This window comes from Eutrema salsugineum, unplaced genomic scaffold, assembly GCF_000478725.1.
Source record: "Eutrema salsugineum unplaced genomic scaffold, Eutsalg1_0 scaffold_5, whole genome shotgun sequence".
NCBI lineage: Eukaryota > Viridiplantae > Streptophyta > Magnoliopsida > Brassicales > Brassicaceae > Eutrema > Eutrema salsugineum.
In genome coordinates this window covers 13,149,714-13,170,218 of record NW_006256612.1, presented here as the reverse complement: position 1 = coordinate 13,170,218, position 20,505 = coordinate 13,149,714, and the positions used below count along the sequence as shown (strand labels likewise).

Genomic DNA, 20,505 nt, shown 5'->3' with positions numbered 1-20,505 from the left:
AGATTTTGATTGGCAGAGACTGGGAAACGGCAGAGGAAGCAAGAATCGCAGCTGACATGAGACTCGTTTCTCCACTGCCATGGATTTCTCAACGGCGATGTGCGGACTATATCTCTCCCATCGTTCATGTGCAAGCTCACTGTAAGACCCCCATCGATACAGAACTCAGCAAGCGCTCTCTGACCATATTCTCGGGAAAATTCTCTGCATCCGCACACGTTCGTCGTGAAAAGATTTAGGGAATCGGAGAGTTGAACAAGGAAGAGTGAATTAACCTGAGTGTGAGAAAAACCAGAGAGTGAAGAAGCAGAGGAAGATGACCCTCTGGAAGTGTGTGTATCCCACACTCCGAGACCGAAAAAATCCCTCTCTTAGAGTAAAACATCCATCTGCCACCGTGAGAAGAGGAGATCGGGAGCTGAGAGAACGATCTTTCCGTCATTGTTGTTGTCTAATCTTGCAGCTTTTCTTCCCAGAGTCGCACAATCCAAGAGAGACTGAGAGAGAGAGAGAGAGAGAGAGAGAGAGAGAGAGAGAGAGAGAGAGAGAGAGAGAGAGAGAGAGAGAGAACAGAGGATAGAGAATAGATTTGTGAAGCCTTCTCTGATCAGTTTCGTTACTTAACGGCATAATTTAACGGAATTGCGCGGGAAAATTTGCATCACGTGATGTGAACAGACTCCTCCCTAATTCTTGATATATTTACGACTTTTGACACTGTCATCATCCATAAACACCATCATCATGGTTTAATCGGAATATATATATACAAAGATATTTGTTTTTGATTAACATATGTATATATGTCCCGAAACAAAATGGTTTTGTTCTACAGAAAAAGAAGCATTCTACATACAACAGAAGCCGAGTCAAGATGTACATCCACAAAGAGATGTTAACAATGTGACTGATTTGATTTTATATTTCCCCATTTTCTTGTTGAAGCCAAAACTAGTATTTGATTTTTATCATTCTCTTCCTATGAAGAACCTTCGTCGGTTTCCTTGACAAGGTCCGGTCTTTTCTCATCATCATCTCTGTCTCTGTGAAAAGAAGTGTTTCTCCTGCTGCTGCTGCTAGGGCTATTCGGATCATATTTAGAAGAGGCTAAGAAGTTGAGAGCCAATACTACATCGGATACAACAGGCCTCATGCTTGGCTGCTCTTGAACGCACATTGCTGAAATTGCAAGTGCTTGGTACAGTCCTCTTACCGGGTATTGTCCTTGAAGCAATGGGTCAACCATTTTCGGGAAGTTCCTCCTGTCTTTGAACAATGGTCGTGCCTGCAAAAAGCCGGGAAACAAAAAAGAAGCCATTAGCTTCTGCCAAGATCTTCGAGAGAGACTGCCAAGAGACAGAACATACCCATCCGACCAAATTCTGATCTTTACGCGCTTTTGCACTATCAATTGCTTTCCTTCCAGTGATAAGCTCCAAAAGGACTACTCCAAAACTGTATATATCCGATTTAAATGTGAGCTGGCCCGTCATAGCATAGTCGGGAGCACAGTATCCGTACGTTCCCATAACCCTTGTGGAGACATGGGTTTTATCCCCGCTTGGTCCAACTTTAGCCAACCCAAAGTCGGATAGTTTTGGTTGATAGTCATCGCCGAGCAAGATATTCGAACATTTAAGATCCCGGTAGATCACAGGGGGCTTCATTCTATCATGCAGATACTCTAGACCTCTTGCTGCACCAGCCGCTATTTTCATCCGGGTGTTCCAATCAAGTGGTTTCTTACCAGAAGGGAGGTCTGAAAACAGTCAAAGCAACATGAAAGTCATATAATAGACTAAGCAGGAACGCAGTTTGAGAAAAGGGGATAGTTGAGTGACAAACAATACAGAGGCAAAGGATAGGCTTTTGCAGGCTAGGGATTGACCAGTTCCTCGGTTTAATCCTGTCTCACCCAATCAAGCAATCAAACCCTCTCAATTCATGGAGAGTCTATGACATACCATGATCCTCTGGTTTTATAAGGGAAAAGACCCTATTTGTATACAGAAAGAGAAAATGAGAGCAAAAAAGTTGAGTTTACAACATACCATGTAGATGATCTTCAAGAGATCCTAGCGGCATGTACTCGTAGACCAATAGTCTCTGATCACCCTCGGCACAAAATCCAATAAGCTTCACGAGATTCGGATGATCAGCAAGACTTAGTGTCAGTACCTCAACCACAAATTCCCTGACTCCTTGAGCGCCATTACGGTCAAGTTGCTTGATTGCAACAACCTAGCAGAAGGAATTTTCACCATGTTGTTCAAAACTCTGACAATCATTCACAGCCACTTGATCAAGAAAGATATGGAATTTTTTTTCACACTAGTGCAAAGTACCTGATCCAGTTTCTCTAAAGTTCCCTTGAAAACTTTTCCAAAACCTCCTTCACCAAGAAAACAATCCGATCTAAAGTTTCCTGTGGCAACTGCAAGTTCTTCAAAGGTAAAAGTCTGTGCTTTCTTCCCTGTGGCTTGGTCATTTAAATTCAAACCCTTGACGTCAAGAGCTAACTGATCCTCCTTACCAACTCCTTCATTGTTTACATCTCGATATGGACTGACTTTTGTCGAATCTACAACACATGGAAAGAGTATGGAATTGATTATCCAGTTATCATGTGACTTAACCCAAAACAGATACGGCAAGAATACAAATCAATATAAGATTCGAATACCAAAGGCAAGAAAAAGAAAGAAAAAAAAAAATCATTTTTTGACATTTGTCCCCTCCACGAGAACACAAAGACCTAACTCGATTGAAAACCCAACATCAGTGATATGGTGAACAGTACACATGCATCGAAATTCTCTGGGAAAATCATACAAAATTCTCCATGAAATGGGTCTCCTAATGTAACTGATACAGATTCACAAGAAAATCGATCCACACAAAAGAATAGTTGAACAAATACAAAAGAGCTTGTGCAAGAGAGAGAGAAAGATATTTCCAACAACCGAAATCACTCTATACCTGAACCGGGTTGAGTCTGATCATCTCGCTTATCGCTCTTAGCGACGCTTGTACCACACACAGTTTTCCTATTTTTCACAGTATCCTTGTTTTTCCCTTTGTTGGTCTCCGATCGTTTGCTCGATTTTCCGAAACAACCCATCGGGAAATCGATAAATTGAAAAAGAAAAGAGCAATTCGATGCTTCCTTTAATCTTATATTACTCCTCAGTTCTCTCACTCTTCGTCTCTTCTTCGTCGACAAATCAGAAACCTTTAAACCCAACACGGAAAATCAAGAGAAGAGAAACAAAAAAGAAGAAAGTCGGGGGAAGAAAGAAGAATTGCGAAAAAGAAGAAGAGAGAGAGAAAGAAAGAGCTAGTGACAAACAGAGAAAGCTTAATTGCTTTGCCTTTTTTTATATCGCGTAATCAAAAGTTTTGTTAAGAGAGAAACGTAAAATTATAATCATCTACGACAAGGTCCATGGTATTTTAGAATACGCGTCTAATCAAAAATGCTTCTTCTTAGAAACGTACGGCAACTGTTGAAGAGAACGTATTGTGAGGCGCCACGTAATGCACAAAATACTTGAGCTTGGTCAACTATTTGTTTGTCCATCTACAGGCGGTTCGAAACAGGTACCGTTGATCTGACGTGGCGTTTTATTAATGGAGCTATGGATTTGAGTGATTAACCTGATTATGTCACCTCTTGCTAAATATTTTTGATACTGAGACCAACTCGTGTGATACTAGTGACATACCACTTCTTCAATATAGTATTAATTTACCACCATTATCGTTATTTTTACCAGTAACACTCAAACTCAAATTAGTATTTAAAATTTATATAAACTATATGTCTGTATCAAATCAGAGTGAAATAAACTTTTACTTTTTTCAAATGAAATCACTAATAACTTGTGTAATAATCATTTTAGTTATCATATTGAACAAAATAATCCTATTATCGTTTATCCTACTATATACTTGTGTTTTTCTATCACTAAGTTATTTATATTTTTTATTCAAATATTCTTGAGGTATATGTGATAGAACTTCTTTTTTTTTTTTTGTCAAAGATGAGTGATAGAACTTCTTATCCGAATTTATGTAATTCACTCGGTAAACCATACCATAAAAGCTAGATTTTTTGAACTAGCGATCAATAAATAAAGCCAACAAATGTTGGAATTGTGTGTTTTAATAAGATAGTATAATATCTGGATGCTTTGACTTTCATAATGCGGCTGAATGGTGGTCCGTTTTACTCAAAGTTTTATAGCTATTATATGGAATTATGTAAATTGGTTATAAAGACTGCGTGTTGGCCAATATCGTGTATAATTCTAGAAGTTTATAACGAAGTAACATAAGACTTTTGTTGCCGGCCCGATCATAAAAAAAATATGGAAGTTCGTAGAGAATGTGTAACATTGGAGACATACATCGTAGGTTTGTTTTGTTTTTCAACATATTTGGTTATAACTTTTTTATATAGATATAAAGAAAAAGATTGAGTGTTAATTGAAAGATGATAGAAACATTTTTGTAGCTGTCACCTATTGGCTATCGCCTTACGGATGACGTTGGTATATAGACGACGGCCAATTACTCACCGTCTGATTTCATCTTTAAAAAGGTAGAGAAACAAAAGGACGTCATCGTGGGTCCTACGTTTTAACTCCACGCGCTTTTGTTGTCGAATGTTTTTTTTTTCTTTCTTAAAAAAAAATAATTAACAAGCGAGCTTTTTTTGTTTTATGGTTCCAACAGTGTGATTTAACTGCGACGCGTTCCAGCTGGTGGCTCTCTGTTACGAGGAACCATTAAAAGCCAAAATCAAAGGGAACGGCGCCACGTGTTACACGAGCTCAGTCTTCTTCCCAGCATATGAATCCCGTTTAATTTCTTTTACCTACAAAGGCTTTAGTATAGGCTACAACAAGTCAACAACTCCCCCGGTAAACTATGTTTAAAAACGTTGACTTTCAGGCCTTAAGACTTTAAAAGACAGACTAGTCTTTTGCTGGCAAACATTTTGTTGATTTTTGTTTTCTTAACTTTTTATATCTTTGCTAGAAAAAAAACATTCTGTTCGTGGACGACTCGACTGTATACAATTTTGGTGTTAGTAGGGCTTCTCCACATTTTCACCCACATCTGCCGAACGTTAATTAGGCATTGATCAACGTTTTGGTGTTATTTTCTACTAATCAAAAACTGTAATTGCTTAACAATGACATTCTATTTTTGGTTTACTTTCCAAGCCCACGATGCCCAATCTTCTACCGTATTACTTGTTTTTAAAGAAACATTTACAATTGTTTTACTCCTATACCTATAAGGAGCCGGTCAATTTCAAATACTTACTTTTAACTCATCTCTTTGATTCATTTCAGAAGACTGATTAACCAAAATCATTATATTTTAACAATATCTAATTTGATACGTTTTATGTTGTTATCACTTATCACATCAACTTATCAACCATATAAAAAATGTGTGTGAAGTTAAAATATAATGACATCTATTAATCAGTTTCTCGAATTGTAATTGCGTTGGTCCAGCATACAAAATTATAGTCAACTCCCATAATATTAAAAATTGAATCGTATAAATATCTCAGATATTTAACCAACATTAGAGTGAAGATAAGTTTTAATATTTGAATTTATTTTGACAGCTCGAATTATTTAATTAAGGAATGAGCATAATCTATATAATAATAAAAAAATGTATGGTTCTGCAGAGATATTACATATTAATTATTTGGAATGGAACCAGCATTCATAAAGACGTGTTTGGCTTTTGTAGCAGTACGGTTTTCCTTTAGAGATGTTTTGAATGATGTAGACTTGCGTGGTCCAATTTCAATTTCTATATTTATATATACCAAATCACCAACAGTATGCACAGCTAGAATATTACTTTTAGGCATGGATTTGGATAATATTATATTTTAAAAAATCCAACTAGTTGCATGAACAAGAAGGTCTGCTAAACCATATAGTAATCCTTAATTGTATAAATTACTTATATGATAGAAAATAGTACAAACATAAGTGGTGAAACAGGAACAACGCTTTTAAATTATATCAAATGAAATTGGGCCAAACAACAAAGAAAGAACGTGAAATTATAAAAAATGACTAGAAAAAGAAGGAAGGAGATGTGCCTTTTTTTAAAAAAAATTGTGGTGGTATCTTCTATGTTTCTAAATGACACGCTGAAGAGAAGGTATTCACCTCAAGTTCTATAAGTGTTCATTATTTTGAGTTTTGCACCTTCCTAATTGATTTGGGCCTTTTTTTAGGAATTTGGTGAAATTAGATCGATTAGGCTGAGTATGGTCGATTTAGCTTGATCTTGTATAGAGTGGTTGGTATGAAGTTATCTGCAATAGCTTTAGGATTTGGTTGGGGGTGGGCACTTTCTTCGGACTGCACAACCATAATCAAAAAACACACACTAGAATACGAGATATGATGTTCGCTTCTTTTTTTTTTTGGAGAAATGTTCACTATTCCCCACAACTTAGCATAATATTTCAAGTGTCTTGATTTGTAAGGAGAGATCATGGTATAGATTAAGAGATTTATCTATAAACAATACATATAAAAGATCTTAAAAACCAGACAGTCTTTTTATCCAAAACATCATCTGTAAGGAAGGAGGAAATTTGTTAATTATGATGAAAGAGTAGATTGTATACCTTGAGGTTATACATAATTTATAACTCAATCTCATGACTCTAGTAAAAACTGGCATATTTCCCAGAAATAAAAAAAAAATGTTAAGAAATTAATTTGGATTTTGGAGTTAAGGTTTCTTAAAAAATAAAGAGCAAACAACAATAAAGATTGGGGGCCAAAAAACAAAATTTGAAAGGGGCAAATTTTAGAAAATCATTCAATTACTTTAACTTTCTAAAATATAAAGGTGGCAAGTGTTCTACTTGTATCCATCTCGTCCAAATTTTAGAATCCATGTTTTTATCGTGTTATTACATGTATCTTACATATAAAAACTTGTAACATTCTTCGGATTGCACACACTGACACACATTATCAAACAAAACGCACACACACTAGAATACTGGCTTATATATATTCCCACAATTTACAATAACATTGTCTAGCTTCCAAGTGTCTTAAACTGTGGGGGAAGGGGGAGAGTGAGAATTTGGGAGATTACTTATTTTTGAAGTGTAAAGACTCTCTCCAGACAAGTTCTTTGATGTCTTGTTCATCCAAGGTTGTCTCCTCAAAGTCGAAGCTGAAAGGAGAAGGACACGTCGGTTCTTCATTGATCTCATGAAGACTTGCCAAGTACGGCTGCTTCAATGCCTCCTCCACTTCCAAATAAATCAAATAAAACATCTTGTTAGTATTTCAAATTTTACTTACTGATTCTATGTATTTAAAGCATCCAAACATAAATAAAAACAACGGGATGCAACCTGTGATGCGTTTGGAAGGATCGAAAACAAGCATCTTTTCAGCAAGATCTAAAGCCATTGGAGGAATGTTTGGGAATTTTTCTCTGAATGATTGTTTTTGAATATGTGGGAGTTGTTTTACGTACTTCCGCGCGTTGTCGCTTCTCAAGAAGTCAAGATCAGAGTCATCTGGTGAACCTAATAGCTAAAAATAAACAAAACAGAGAAACGCTTTTAACACACACACACACACAAATGATTAGAGTTGGATTCGGGTCTGTTCAAGTGTATACCTCAGTGATAAGTTTCAGCTGTTGAACATAATCTTTTCCGGGGAAAAGCGTTTCTCTTCTGAGTATCTCCATGAAAATGCAACCAACAGACCAAATATCAATAGCTCCAGTGTACTCGGAGCAGTTGAGAAGCAATTCGGGTGCACGGTACCATCTTGTCACAACATATTCCGTCATTATGTCTGTCTCCGTTGATGTTCTTGCAAGCCCGAAATCACAGATTTTAAGATCACAATTTGAATTTAGAACCAAGTTGCTAGGCTTCAGGTCGCGGTGAAGCACATTTGCAGAGTGTATGTACTTCAGGCCTCTCAAAATTTGGTAAAGGAAGTACTGATATGAAAATATATCAAACAATGTTAAATGCTAATCATTATGCAACTGAATCTGCTCAAAACGTTAAACAAATCGTACCAAACTTTTTCAAAACTAAACCGAAAACAAACTTCATTTTCAAACCAAACGGTAACAATATTTGTATACCAAACTATGACTCTGATTATGGAAGTGTCCCCTTGGATTTGAGATTTGAAAGAGATTTTGGGAATACCAACCTGACAATGGTCTTCGGTTAGGATTTGAGTGGATTTTATGATCTGGTGCAAATCAGTATCCAGCAATTCATAAACAATATACACATCCTCGAACCTCTCCTTCTCTGGTGGCTCGATTATATCTTTCATTTTGATTACCTGTGTACCAATGAGAACACGATATGTAGCTATGTATGTGATTTGATAAGCGAAATGGGATCAGTCACAAAGAGATTACATTATCGTGATCCATGTGGCAAAGGAGTTTGATCTCTCGTAGAGTTCTTTTAGCATCAATTCTGTTGTCAAACGCGTTTGCTATCTTCTTTATAGCAACTTCTTCGTTTGTCTCTGAGTTTGTGGCACAACTGCAATCAGAAACAAAATAAGGAATGAAGAAAAACATTGATTTAAAAAGAATGAAAATTCTTTTTGTTTGATAAAGACTCACCAGACAATACCATAGGCACCTCGACCAACGGGTTGAATAGGAGGAATGTATTTTGAAGACAGCTCGAAAATGTTACCGAGTACGTTATACATAACATATCTACCATTATATGTCAAGATTCCTCCATCTTCCATCTTCTCCATCTCTTCTTTGCAAGAACTCGGATCAAGACAAGTGTTAAGATAACACCAAAGAGAAACAAGTTTTATGACTGTTTCATCTCTCAAGTAGCTATTGGCTGTGTTGCATTTCAAAAAGGCAAAGCCGGAGTGAGAGGAGAGAAAATGGTGGCACCTTTTGCTTTTGGTGGGCCAAATAAAGACAAAACCTTTTTATTTGATCTTTGAACTTTGAAATTTGAATGAAAGTTATCGTTCAAAGGTTAAGCAGACTTATGCACCACTAAGTAAAAATTCAAAAGGAATAAAAGGGAAGTGCAGTATGAAAAAGCTCCCTCCAATGGGTCCCTCCCATTCTCCCAAGGTCATCTATTTTCACATTTACTTAGAATTCACATGAAAACCCAATATTAAAAATCAAAACGGTAAACATACAATTATTCTCAAATCCCTATTGAAAATGATGTGAAACTAAGTTACCTTCTAATATCCCCAAGCCTCAATGTCATATCCCCAATCCTCAATGCCATAGCTCTCTTGTGTGCTTCAAGCAATTTAACTTCACACTTCTAAAGAACCAATCACAATTTTTTTTTTTTTTTAATAATTGCCAATCTACCCCATTAAACAGACTCTTCTTTAGACTGCAGAATCAAGCCAAAATCGTATTGGGCTCCAAATTTTTAAACCCAACCTAAATCGCAATTGTTTGCCCAAAAAAAATAGAAGCTAAACCGCAATTAAGTACCTACGGACCGAAATTGAACCATAGTTCGGTTGTCTAATTATTCGTCTGCTGTGACTTTATCGTTTCTTTTGTCAAATGGAATCTACATGTGCGTGAGACGCGTTCACACCTGGGACGAGGGAAATAACGTAAATACCACTACCGAACGTGTTCGCCATATCCATCCTCCGGTGTTTATTTCGTCTTTTCACAAAAACAAATCAAAATCGACGCCTTTTTGATATTTTTGCCATGCTGGTGGGCCCGCCACACGAAGCATGTTTCCTCCAATAGAACTTTGACAATTATATGCTAATTATTTTGAGGATTATTCTTTTCCCATCTCTGAACCACCAACCCTGATATCCGAACGTCCATTTTAAAGCCGTGCGTTGAATCATTACCGTCGATTATATTATGATATATTGACCACACGATATCCGTCATCTAACGGCATCCAAAAGATCTACTAGAACGTTCTCTTCCTCTCCCCATCGGAACAGCCCACCTATATATAATTCGACTTTCTCGACTTGACGCTCTCTCATAAAGTACTCGTGTTCACCTCGTGCCAGCCACTCGCATTTCTCAGATTTTATCCTTTCTCTGCAAAAAGGTAAAACATGAACTCTCTCTCTGCCTTCGATCCGTCGTTTCTGCTTCGATTTTTATTTTAATGGATCGGATCATAGTTATGCCTGGCTTGATTTGAATGATGTGTTTATCATAGTAGATCCTCGATCCGTCCTTTTAATCCTCACATTTCTGTTTTGTGGTTCGATCTCGCTGTGTTTCTCGACTAAATTTCCGAATCGATGATGGCTTTGACGGATTAGGCTTCTTCAGCTCATTCGTGTGGTGTTTTTGTTTTTTATTGTATTGTTTGCTAGTTTATGAGTGTAGCTTCTACTTGTGATTTTTTCTTCCCAGGATCTGTTTTTCTAGTCGCGGATTTTGCTCTCATTTCCGTTTCACTTGTGATTGATTTTGGTTTTGCACTCGTATGAAGCTGTTTTCAAAGGCTATTGTTGTTTATGATTCTCAGCTTGTTTACACATACGTACGTTAGAATTGCGTCTGTTTTTGGATTTGATCTGTGCGTAAATTTGCTATTGTGTGGCTCAAATATTGTGCATTGGTTCCCAGATTTTAGCGAAGATGACGAAGAACTACCCAACTGTGAGCGAAGATTACCTAAAGGCTATTGAGAAGTGCAGGAGGAAGCTTAGAGGCATGATCGCTGAGAAGAACTGTGCACCCATCATGGTCCGCCTCGCGTAAGTCACTGACCTTATCAGCTTGCGGTTTCTGAAGTAAATATGATGTGCACTTTCTCATGGCTTATCTGTTTGGCTCACTGCAGATGGCACTCTGCTGGAACATTCGATTGCGCCTCAAGGACTGGAGGTCCCTTCGGAACAATGAGGTTTGATGCTGAGCAAGCTCATGGAGCCAACAGTGGTATCCACGTTGCTCTCAGGTTTTTGGAGCCCATACGGGAGCAATTCCCTACCATCTCTTTTGCTGATTTCCATCAGGTACATGTTTTAAAGAGATAACCTCTTTGGTTAGTGGTGATAACTCCAGTGTTGCTTGGATTCTAACTCACGATGTCCTTTGACATGAAATTGATCATTCAGCTTGCTGGTGTTGTGGCCGTTGAAGTCACTGGTGGACCTGAAATTCCTTTCCACCCAGGAAGAGAGGTTAGTCATTGTTTTAGATAGATTTGTATCATCATATGCGCAAATGATCGAGAAAACGTGTTATGCTGATTAAATGAGAGTGTAGCCATTCTCCTAGCCTATTTGTAATATCAAAATTGAAGAAGGGAACACTATGAGACTTGATTGCGTTTTACTAATATCCATATCTTGTTTCAGGACAAGCCCGAGCCACCTCCAGAGGGTCGTCTTCCTGATGCTACAAAGGGTTGTGACCACTTAAGAGACGTCTTTGCAAAGCAGATGGGTTTAACTGACAAGGACATTGTCGCTTTATCTGGTGCCCACACTCTGGTTCGTTTCACTCCCAACTACTGCTTAAACACTTTCTTTGTTGGTTCCAATCGTCAAAGTGTGATGAATGCTTGCAAATTTGGGTAACACAGGGGAGATGCCACAAGGATAGGTCTGGCTTCGAAGGTGCCTGGACTTCAAACCCTCTTATTTTCGACAATTCATACTTCAAGTGAGTATCCCAAAGTTTCCACAAGTCTGCTAGGTTTTGATTCATCTTTGGATTCATTGCTGATATGTTATTAACCGATGATATATATAACCAGGGAACTCTTGACCGGAGAGAAGGAAGGCCTTATTCAGCTTGTCTCTGACAAGGCGCTATTGGACGATCCTGTTTTCCGTCCTTTGGTTGAGAAATACGCTGCTGTATGCATCCTTTCTTTCTTTTTTGTTTTTTTTCTTTCTCTTTTTTTTGGAATTGGTATAATAGAGAACTCATGTTGCTTGCCACAATGTGAACAGGACGAAGACGCCTTTTTTGCTGATTACACTGAGGCTCACTTGAAGCTTTCAGAGCTCGGGTACTTATTGATGAATATCTGAATCAGAGAGTAGAAGTAAATCCAAATTGAATTGTATGATGATACGAGTTTGTATCTACTGTTTGTTGCAGGTTTGCTGATGCTTAAGCTGTCTCCAAGACTCTGCTTTTGGATTGTGGGCCATAGGGTTCGCATTGCATTTGAACTTTGTCATTTGATTTCTTAATGTACTCTCTTGGATTTGCGTAGCTTGTTTTTGTTTGTTGTTGCGGAATGGGGATCTTGTGATATTGACGCGGATTCGTTGCGCTTTTGCTGGTTAGACATTCTAATAAATCAACTTCTCTCACTATCAATCGCCTATGGCTAAATTCAATTTGTAGGTTTCATACCTGCTGTAGTGGTTCACCCCAACAAAACAACACTGAGAAAGTTTAGCGATACTGATATCAAACCCCTTTTTTATTGTACGGACGGGTTTTTCATCTAGAAAATGGAACTCTTCTTAGTGCTTTTTCTAACTGTTCATCAGCTTAAACGATATGACAAAACCTCAACTAGAGAGAATCTAGGTGCCGTTTCACGAGATAGATGTTCAAGATCGCTGCCAGTTTGGGATATAGGAAGACCACACACAGCAGATATATGTTGGCGTATAGGCCAATTTAGTTGACGTGCTCCCTGTGATAATTGGTCAGTGGCTGGAGCTTTGGCCATGGCAAATGTAAGTCAAGTTGCCATTCAAAATGATTTGCTATATTAGTCATTTTTTAAGTTCACGGGTCTTTCTTCCGTGTTATGTTATCTATGGTAAAATTTGTTATTTTGATTTCTTTTACATATTCTGTTAGAATTTTGTTAGTCAATTTCAATTTCATTTTTTTTTTACTAAATTCTGTTAGTCATTGACAACCCAATTTCAAAACAATCCAAAATAAATAAATAAATTCTTACGTAAGTATCAGTCCGAGAATACCGAATCGTATGCATTAGAAAATATGAGACTGGAGCGAGAAGAGAGAAGTGTAGATTGGAACGGATTTTTGCAAAGTATTCTTGTGTGTGGGAAATTGGCTGTAACATTAGTGAAGTCCTCTTTCAATTCCGTGTGGGTCACTTTTGTTTTATACATTCTTTACTCTTTAGTCTAAAAAGAAATTCAAAGCAATTATAGCTTCATAAGAAAAAAAGCACTATCATATTGAAAACAAAAAGAAATTAGCTGTACTAAGTAAGACAAAATGACATGGATATCTCATACACATAAAAGCCAATAAAGTAATTATTGCGAATTGTTGTAGATTTGACAATATTTAAAAAATTGTGACTAGCTTAGAAAAAGTATTCATTCAGAGAACCTGATTTAATAACTTTCTTCAATGAGAATTTTACGAAAATGTTTACAGCACTACAAGAAAACATACGATTTTCCAACGACCATATTCGTCGGAAATCCGTCTGAAAATGGCTTTTCCGACGAATTTCCGACAAAATATGGTTGTCGGAATCATCTCGTCGGAAAAAACAAAATGGTCGAAAATCGGTCGGAAATTTCCGACTGATTTCCGACGGACTAAACTTTCCGACGGATTTCTGACGGGTTTAACTTTTCTGACCAAACTCCGAGGGACGTGGTATTTCCGACCCTTTTCCGACGGCTCCACGATTTCCGACGAACTTCCGACAACTCTACAAATTTGTCAATTACCGACGGATTCCCGATGGATTTAGTTTTCCGACGGAAAATCGAGAGATATAGAATTCGATAATTTCCGACGGATCGGCGGAATATTTTTATTTATTTTCCAACCGATTTCCGACCACTCCTGTGTTTTAATAAAAAAAATATTTTTAATAATTTTTAAATTTATATATATAATTAAAATGCTAAATTAAAATTAAATTCGAAAGTCATTTTTATAAATAAATCTAATAATTAAACAAAATCCAATATATACAATATATCTAAGAAATCTAATAATTTTACTAGATAATATGTTACAATTCTAATTTTAAATCTAACATAGAAAAATCTAACAATTTGCTTATAACAATCCTAACAAATAAATTTAATAATTCTAATCTAGCATAATTTCTAACAAATAACAAAACTAATTTTTTCTTAAAATTCTAACAAAATCCAGAATAAATTCTACTTAAATTCTAACAAATTCTAACATAAAACAACCTAATTTACAAAACTAACAAAACTAACAATTCCTATAATTCATCCTAAAATTCATCTTAACAATCCTCTAATTTTGTTTTGGATATTCAATCAATCAAACTAACAAACAATGAAAAAAACTTACAATTTTCAGGCTGATGAAGCAGATCTACGGCTATGGAAGCTTGGCGGGTCGACGGCAGCGGCGGTGGCTTCAGATCTGGCGGCGGTGGTGGTGGACTTCAGCCTGCAAAAATAAAAACCAAAAAGAGAAGCTGAGGAGAAGATAAGAAAGAAGAAAAGAAGGTGAGGAGATGCAAATCAATACCTGAGAGCTTGAGTAGCAGATCGGCGGCGAGAAGTACCAGATCTGGGATGAATTCTGGCAGTGCCGAGCAGAAGAGCAAGAAGAAAAATGGAGAAGGAAGAAGAAGAATAGAAAGGGAGAAGAAGAATCGTGTGTAGTAAATAAAAAGAGGGGTGGTCGGTAATCGGTGGGGAATCATTAAGACTTCCGTCGGGATGCGGTGAGAAATAATTTAAAAATTTGGGAAATTTTACGCGGTTCGGTTTCGCGGGCAATTTTCGGAATCCGTCGGAAATCCGTCAGCAACTCCTGACGGATTTCCGACGGACAATTAAAAAAACCTTAAATTCTATACACTTAGAAAAATTTACAAAGTCCGTTAGAAATCTGTCGGAAATTTCCGACGGATTTCCGACGGACTATGAAAATAAGATAATTTTTTTAAATCAACATAGTTATACATCAATTTTTGTAAATTATGATTTTGAAATCTACTAATAACAAACATATAAACATCATATATATATATATATATAAAATACATCAATATGTTCATATGGATCTATAATTCTTTATACACCTAGGAAAATTTGGGAAATTCACAAAGCCCGTCAGAAATCAGTTGGTAAATTTCGACCGATTTCCGATGTACTATGATAATATGATGATTTTAAAAAAAAAAAAATCATAGTAATACATTATACTTTGTAAATTAAAATTTTGAAATCTACTAATGACAAACATATAAAATACATCAAATTTTTGTTCAAATTTGGAACATTTATATATTCCGTCGGAAATCGGTTGGAAATTTCCGACCGATATCTGACGGATTAATGATTAGGGCATAAAAAATTGCAAAAATTAATGAGATTAATCTTTACAATAGATGATTAGATTCATATAACAATATTCCCCTTACAAATCAACATAAAACAAAAGTTATGATGAATTTTGAAATCTACTAATGAGCAACATATAACTTTCTTAAAGATATATAGAACTTAAGGTTATGTTTTAGGGTTTGATATATATTTTTGGTTAAATGATGAAAATAATCTAATTTTGAGATAAAATAACATATAACTCAATTATAATAGCTAATATCATCATAACAACCATAATTGTCAAAACAAAATTCAATTTCGATGTTTCTGAACCCTTATTCGTCGCATTTCCGTCGAAAATCCGTCAAAATATTTTTGTTTTGTCGGAAATCCGTCGGAAATTCCTGACGGATTTCCGACCATTTTAAAAAACACATGTAAAAATCGATTTAAGCACGTGTTTTTATCATTTCCGACGGAAATCCGATAGAATATCTATCTAACGGTCAGAAATCCGTTGGATATCTCCGACGGAATTCCGACGGATGATTGTTTAATGTTTAGGGTTTGAGAATTATTATTATTATTGTTAAAATAGTGATCATATTTATTATTAAAAATTATAAAAACATATAATCTCAATATATAATGATATAGTTCTATTTTTCTTTTTGGTAAAATGGTGCAAAAATTATATTTGACTAAAGAATGAATACATTAGTATTTTAAAATCTTGGAAATATAATAAAATTACATTTTTCATAATAATATAAATAGTATTACAAATTCATCGGAAGAATATTCAGAACTCTCGTCAAATTCGCCAATCTCTGACTCCAAATTGTCAAAAGTTTAATTATTTTTATTATATCCGTCGGAATTCGTCGGAATATTATCAAAGTTTCGACGACTTTCCGACGGAGTTTTCAAAATCGACAATTTAAAGCATCCGTCGAAAATCTGTCGGAAATTTGATTAAATTTCTAACGGATTTCCGACGGAAATAATAAAAAAATAAAAATTTTGATTATTTTTATTACTTTCGTCGGAAAAATAATCAAATCTCCAATTATTTAAGTATCGGTTGGAAATTCGTCAGAAATTCCAACCGATTTTTGATGACATCTGAACCATCGGTTATTTTAAGTTTTTGGTCGGGATTCTGTCGAAAATTACCGACGGCAAAAAAACCGTCGGAAATTCCGTCAGAAATCATAATGTTTTCTTGTAGTGACAGTAGCCAATCTAGAAGTGTAATGGAGATCGGAGAGGACTCGATCCCTAGGATCGTAGCGAAAGTAATTTTGGTTTTTAACATTCAACTATTCGATAATCTACAATTGTATACATTAATACATTATATATACCTTTTAACCAAAAAAAATGCATTATACTACTATTACAACAGCGTTTTTTTGTGCGGATATAATTTTAATGATTAATAATGTCATTAATAATAAATTTCTGAGTGTCTGCTATCAGTCGTAACATCCCGTTTTTAGTCGATTTAACATTTAAATCTTTTTTTTAGTCCTTCTGGTTAAATCTCGTTAGGCTCTTACTAAAAGTTATCAGTATTTTGTTTAGTTTTCTTAAGAAATTTCAGACATTTGAATCGTTGAAATCATAGTCAATGAGTCATACGTATCATTTATGCGGTGCGCAAGAAACTTAACACTTATGTTACATCACTAGAATTAGATGCCATGATTAAATTTGAGCAGATAATTGTTGCCAATAGTCCCTTGGCGTACGAACACTTGGCAACATCTTTGTATTTCCCTTTTCTGGAGGGAATCATTTACAAATTCTATAATCGTTCAAACTGATTCATGTGAGACCAAATATTTCTAGTCCCCCACCCCACCCATAGCTATACTGTACAAAAGTGTGTGTGTATATATTGGTGGTATGTTAATTAACAATTACACACATGCTAACCTATCGAGTGTGGATGTTTTGGAAGGAGAATTGAAGTGCAGAACAAAAACAATCAGACAAAGACAGAACAAACCATACAGGAAACCTGACTAGTGTAAAACAAAGTGTGCTGCATATCAACCGCCAGCATTATACTATATGTTCATGCAAATGTGACACGAAAGGCAAAACAATTTATTTTTAAAAAAATAATGAATACCTTTGTTGTTTATTTTTACTGTTTAGATGAATGGTGGTAACACATGACATATTTTTCAAACACACGTACGTAACGATTATAGTCTAACCTAGTGGAATCGTAATGTTAAAAAAAATTATAGTCTGACGATTTTATATAATTTAACTGGCGCAAGAGTTGTCCCCAAAAGAAAAATGCAGAAGAAAATGATTGGGGAAAAAGGTATTGTTGATTTGATCTGAGGATAATGATGATACTCATACTGAAGAGTTACACTTACAGTACTTGCAGCATTTATTGAGTCCAATAAAAATAAACAATATCCTAATGTACACGATGCAAAAGACAATCTTTGACCAATCACCAAAGATATTTATTATTTTAAAGTGATACTTCAGTTTTGTGTTATAAAAACAACGAAAAGAAATTGATTATGGTTCCACTGAAACGAAGACGTAAAGAAAAAAAAATCCACTTCGAAACTTATCGTTAAGTCGATGTTTTATTAATGTCGAGCGACTCCAATCTTAAATACCTGAACGTGTGTGGATTTTTTCTTTACGTCTGTGAAAGAAAATCGTGCGCCTGATTTTTCAAACATACCATTACAATTTTTTTTTGTAAAGAAAACAAAGAAGAAGATCTTTTAATCATTTTGGTAGAAAAGAAAAAAGATCTTTTAATCATTTTCAAAAAAAAAGTCGAGGATTTAGTTGAGAGTACGTAGTGTAGAGATAGCAAAGCTGTTGAAGGTGGAAGCAAGAGCACACCCAATAACTAGCGATCCCACTGACTATACGTGTCATTCTTCTATTTATGTAATCTATAATTTTTCTTATTAATGTTGTTGATGAACATGATACTGCTGAATAATTGATGTTTGGGGACCCCTGGGAATTGATCCAGTACATATTTTCTAAAGACACAGATTTCAATTATATAATACTAAAATGATATATCTTTTTTGGGAATAAAAATCTGTAATAGTCTAGTGTTTTTGGATTTTTGATATATACCGCCACTTCGAAAGATAAGTCGCTCAAATAGAAAGTCGTTAAGACAATATTCAGGACTAAAATACAAAGGAGTTCCAAGAATACTGGTTAATAAAAACAAAATACGATTCAGCAAAAATTAGGCAACCTAAATATAAACACTTGGCCGTTTGTGTTATTTCTCTAGCTATCAATACTTGAGTACGACTTGCAAAGTCACCGGCGAATAAAAGTATATGTATAGTTTAGATAAGATACATAAGTAAATTTTACTATGAGAACATAGATTATATGCATCAACTACTCTACAATGTTACATTTAGTTAAATACGTACTACTCCATACACTGTTGTAAGAATAATAGCTAACATCCATAGAACTTCAAAGTTTTGATTCATAGTAATCTGATTTCTGATACGTTAAATAAACTTTTGTGTTGACAATTTTTTTTTTTTAAACATTGTGTTGACTATGTTAATTAAAAACGATTTTACAGACGTACGTAAATTATCTACTTTAAACCTACATTAAGAAAGCGAAAAATAAAAGAATTAGAGTTTTTTGCAGTGATTTTGGAGTCTGTTAAATCTTCATCATCAGAAAGAACATCCTAGAATCTGGACGTAGATAAACCAATGTGAGCTGTATAGACTTTTAAGAGACTAAGTGGAATATAAGCATGGAGAAATATCAAGATGAGCAGAGAAATTAATTGTGCCAAAGTCAAGCAACCGTTGAAACATGAAAGCGTGGAGGAATTTAGGAGCCACCGTACCCCAAAGTGGAAAATATGTTTCAACAAAAGAATGACGTTACAATTCGTGCTTATGATGTCAGGTGGTCACCTCTTTCCCTACATCATTTGTCTCTCTCCCTATATATATATACACTTCTCTGTTTTCCCTACCAATATGCACACTTAAGATACATATATTTTCTAATTTTCCTCCACCATTTTCCTCCACCAAATTCATAATTTGATCAATTAACCCCCCAAAACGCAAAATTAAAAAAAAAACAACATTCTAAGTTGATAATGCTTGATATGGAGAATAAAGGTGACGCTTCTGCTGCTATCATCTCTGCATCATCAAACTCTTCTCATCCCCCACCGCTTTCACCGCGGGTTGTGCTTAGCCCATGCGCAGCTTGCAAAATCCTGCGTCGACGTTGCGGAGAGAAATGCGTTTTGGCACCGTACTTCCCTCCAACGGAGCCGGCCAAGTTCACCATCGCCCACCGCGTCTTTGGTGCCAGCAACATCATTAAGTTCTTGCAGGTACATCATTAACTTCTTGTTGGTGTAACAGTTATAAGCTCCTTTAATGCTAAAAAGTTTTATTTGAAGACCAGCGATATAATTGCATAAATAACTCGTTTGTCCTTCTCAAACATTTTCCTTTTTTTATCCACCTTTGACAAAGACGTGTAGAATAATCTTGGTCAAAAACAAAAAAAAGTCTTATAGCTTATCATTTTCAATTCAAATTATATTTTCAAAAGGTTAAATCGTGCTTGATCACTTTGCTTTGCTGCTATATAATTTGTTTATGACATTTTGATTTTCAGGAACTTCCAGAATCACAAAGAACTGATGCGGTGAACAGTATGGTGTATGAAGCCGGAGCTAGAATTAGAGATCCGGTTTATGGATGTGCAGGTGCCATATACCATCTACAAAGACAAGTTAGTGAACTCCAAGCACAGCTTGCAAAAGCTCAAGTTGAGATAGTGAATATGCAGTCTCAAAGATCAAATTTACTAGAACTGATTCATAATTACATGGACCAACCAAAACAAGAACAACATTATATGTCGTTTGGGAGTTCCTTTGAAAATTGTGATGAGTTCATAGGCAGCCCCGATGAAGAGAGCAATGATTTTGGATTCCTCAAAGACAACTCAAACACCAACCTATCAATGTTGTGGTGTGATCCGTTTTGGATATGATCATAACTATAATTTTGATTACTTCACTTCAAGGCCCTTTAGTAATTCAGGGTTACGTAGTATACACATATGTTAAAGACACTAGAATGTAATATATGGTGACATTTTTGGC

At 35.7% G+C, this 20,505-nt stretch overlaps 5 protein-coding genes across 6 annotated transcripts in view; 2 read left to right on the top strand and 3 right to left on the bottom strand.

Annotated features, from left to right (window-relative positions):
• The window catches only part of LOC112084045, a 965-nt gene extending 523 nt beyond the window's left edge, over nt 1–442 (bottom strand). The window contains 2 exon segments of the mRNA XM_024152321.1: nt 276–321; nt 323–442. Of these exon segments, the coding sequence (XP_024008089.1) occupies nt 276–321; nt 323–442 (166 nt within the window).
• Nucleotides 443–761: 319 nt separating this feature from the next.
• On the bottom strand, nt 762–3,357 carry LOC18994086 (probable serine/threonine-protein kinase PBL5). The gene is made up of 5 exons (XM_006417695.2): nt 2,980–3,357; nt 2,346–2,581; nt 2,052–2,241; nt 1,368–1,759; nt 762–1,285 (listed from the first exon to the last, which is right to left on the bottom strand). Exons 1-5 carry the CDS (start codon nt 3,119–3,121, stop codon nt 980–982), a joined length of 1,266 nt encoding a protein of 421 aa, XP_006417758.1. The 5' UTR covers nt 3,122–3,357; the 3' UTR covers nt 762–979.
• A 3,577-nt stretch (nt 3,358–6,934) lies between these two features.
• On the bottom strand, nt 6,935–8,911 carry LOC18994085 (mitogen-activated protein kinase 13). 2 transcript variants are annotated; one of them, XM_024152375.1, is made up of 6 exons: nt 8,680–8,911; nt 8,467–8,596; nt 8,250–8,387; nt 7,696–8,028; nt 7,424–7,607; nt 6,935–7,313 (listed from the first exon to the last, which is right to left on the bottom strand). In XM_024152375.1, exons 1-6 carry the CDS (start codon nt 8,820–8,822, stop codon nt 7,276–7,278), a joined length of 966 nt encoding a protein of 321 aa, XP_024008143.1. In that variant the 5' UTR covers nt 8,823–8,911; the 3' UTR covers nt 6,935–7,275. The 2 variants fall into 2 exon arrangements, with proteins under 2 accessions (XP_024008143.1, XP_006417757.1); XM_006417694.2 differs by having other exon boundaries at nt 6,989–7,318.
• Nucleotides 8,912–9,933: 1,022 nt separating this feature from the next.
• LOC18994084 (L-ascorbate peroxidase 1, cytosolic) lies at nt 9,934–12,407 on the top strand. Its single transcript, XM_006417692.2, has 9 exons — nt 9,934–10,141; nt 10,672–10,802; nt 10,889–11,063; nt 11,166–11,231; nt 11,409–11,543; nt 11,636–11,715; nt 11,810–11,912; nt 12,009–12,067; nt 12,160–12,407. The coding sequence occupies exons 2-9, from the start codon at nt 10,684–10,686 to the stop codon at nt 12,173–12,175; spliced, it is 753 nt and encodes a 250-aa protein (XP_006417755.1). The 5' UTR covers nt 9,934–10,141; nt 10,672–10,683; the 3' UTR covers nt 12,176–12,407.
• A 6,974-nt stretch (nt 12,408–19,381) lies between these two features.
• On the top strand, nt 19,382–20,503 carry LOC18994083 (LOB domain-containing protein 1). Its single transcript, XM_006417691.2, has 2 exons — nt 19,382–19,722; nt 20,013–20,503. The coding sequence occupies exons 1-2, from the start codon at nt 19,480–19,482 to the stop codon at nt 20,391–20,393; spliced, it is 624 nt and encodes a 207-aa protein (XP_006417754.1). The 5' UTR covers nt 19,382–19,479; the 3' UTR covers nt 20,394–20,503.
• The last annotated feature ends 2 nt before the right edge of the window (nt 20,504–20,505 follow it).

Excerpts from the sequence above, each read along its gene's own strand:
- LOC18994083 (XM_006417691.2), top strand. The coding sequence starts at position 19,480 with ATGCTTGATATGGAGAATAAAGGTGACGCTTCTGCTGCTATCATCTCT. Across the intron at positions 19,723-20,012 it reads ACATCATTAAGTTCTTGCAG|GAACTTCCAGAATCACAAAG; the intron begins GTACATCATTAA and ends TTTGATTTTCAG.
- LOC18994084 (XM_006417692.2), top strand. The coding sequence starts at position 10,684 with ATGACGAAGAACTACCCAACTGTGAGCGAAGATTACCTAAAGGCTATT. Across the intron at positions 11,232-11,408 it reads CTTTCCACCCAGGAAGAGAG|GACAAGCCCGAGCCACCTCC; the intron begins GTTAGTCATTGT and ends ATCTTGTTTCAG. Across the intron at positions 11,716-11,809 it reads TTCGACAATTCATACTTCAA|GGAACTCTTGACCGGAGAGA; the intron begins GTGAGTATCCCA and ends ATATATAACCAG.
- LOC18994085 (XM_006417694.2), bottom strand. The coding sequence starts at position 8,822 with ATGGAGAAGATGGAAGATGGAGGAATCTTGACATATAATGGTAGATAT. Across the intron at positions 8,597-8,679 it reads GGTGCCTATGGTATTGTCTG|TTGTGCCACAAACTCAGAGA; the intron begins GTGAGTCTTTAT and ends TTCTGATTGCAG. Across the intron at positions 8,029-8,249 it reads TAACCGAAGACCATTGTCAG|TACTTCCTTTACCAAATTTT; the intron begins GTTGGTATTCCC and ends TTTTCATATCAG.
- LOC18994086 (XM_006417695.2), bottom strand. The coding sequence starts at position 3,121 with ATGGGTTGTTTCGGAAAATCGAGCAAACGATCGGAGACCAACAAAGGG. Across the intron at positions 2,242-2,345 it reads CTTTAGAGAAACTGGATCAG|GTTGTTGCAATCAAGCAACT; the intron begins GTACTTTGCACT and ends TCCTTCTGCTAG. Across the intron at positions 1,286-1,367 it reads ATCAGAATTTGGTCGGATGG|GCACGACCATTGTTCAAAGA; the intron begins GTATGTTCTGTC and ends GGCTTTTTGCAG.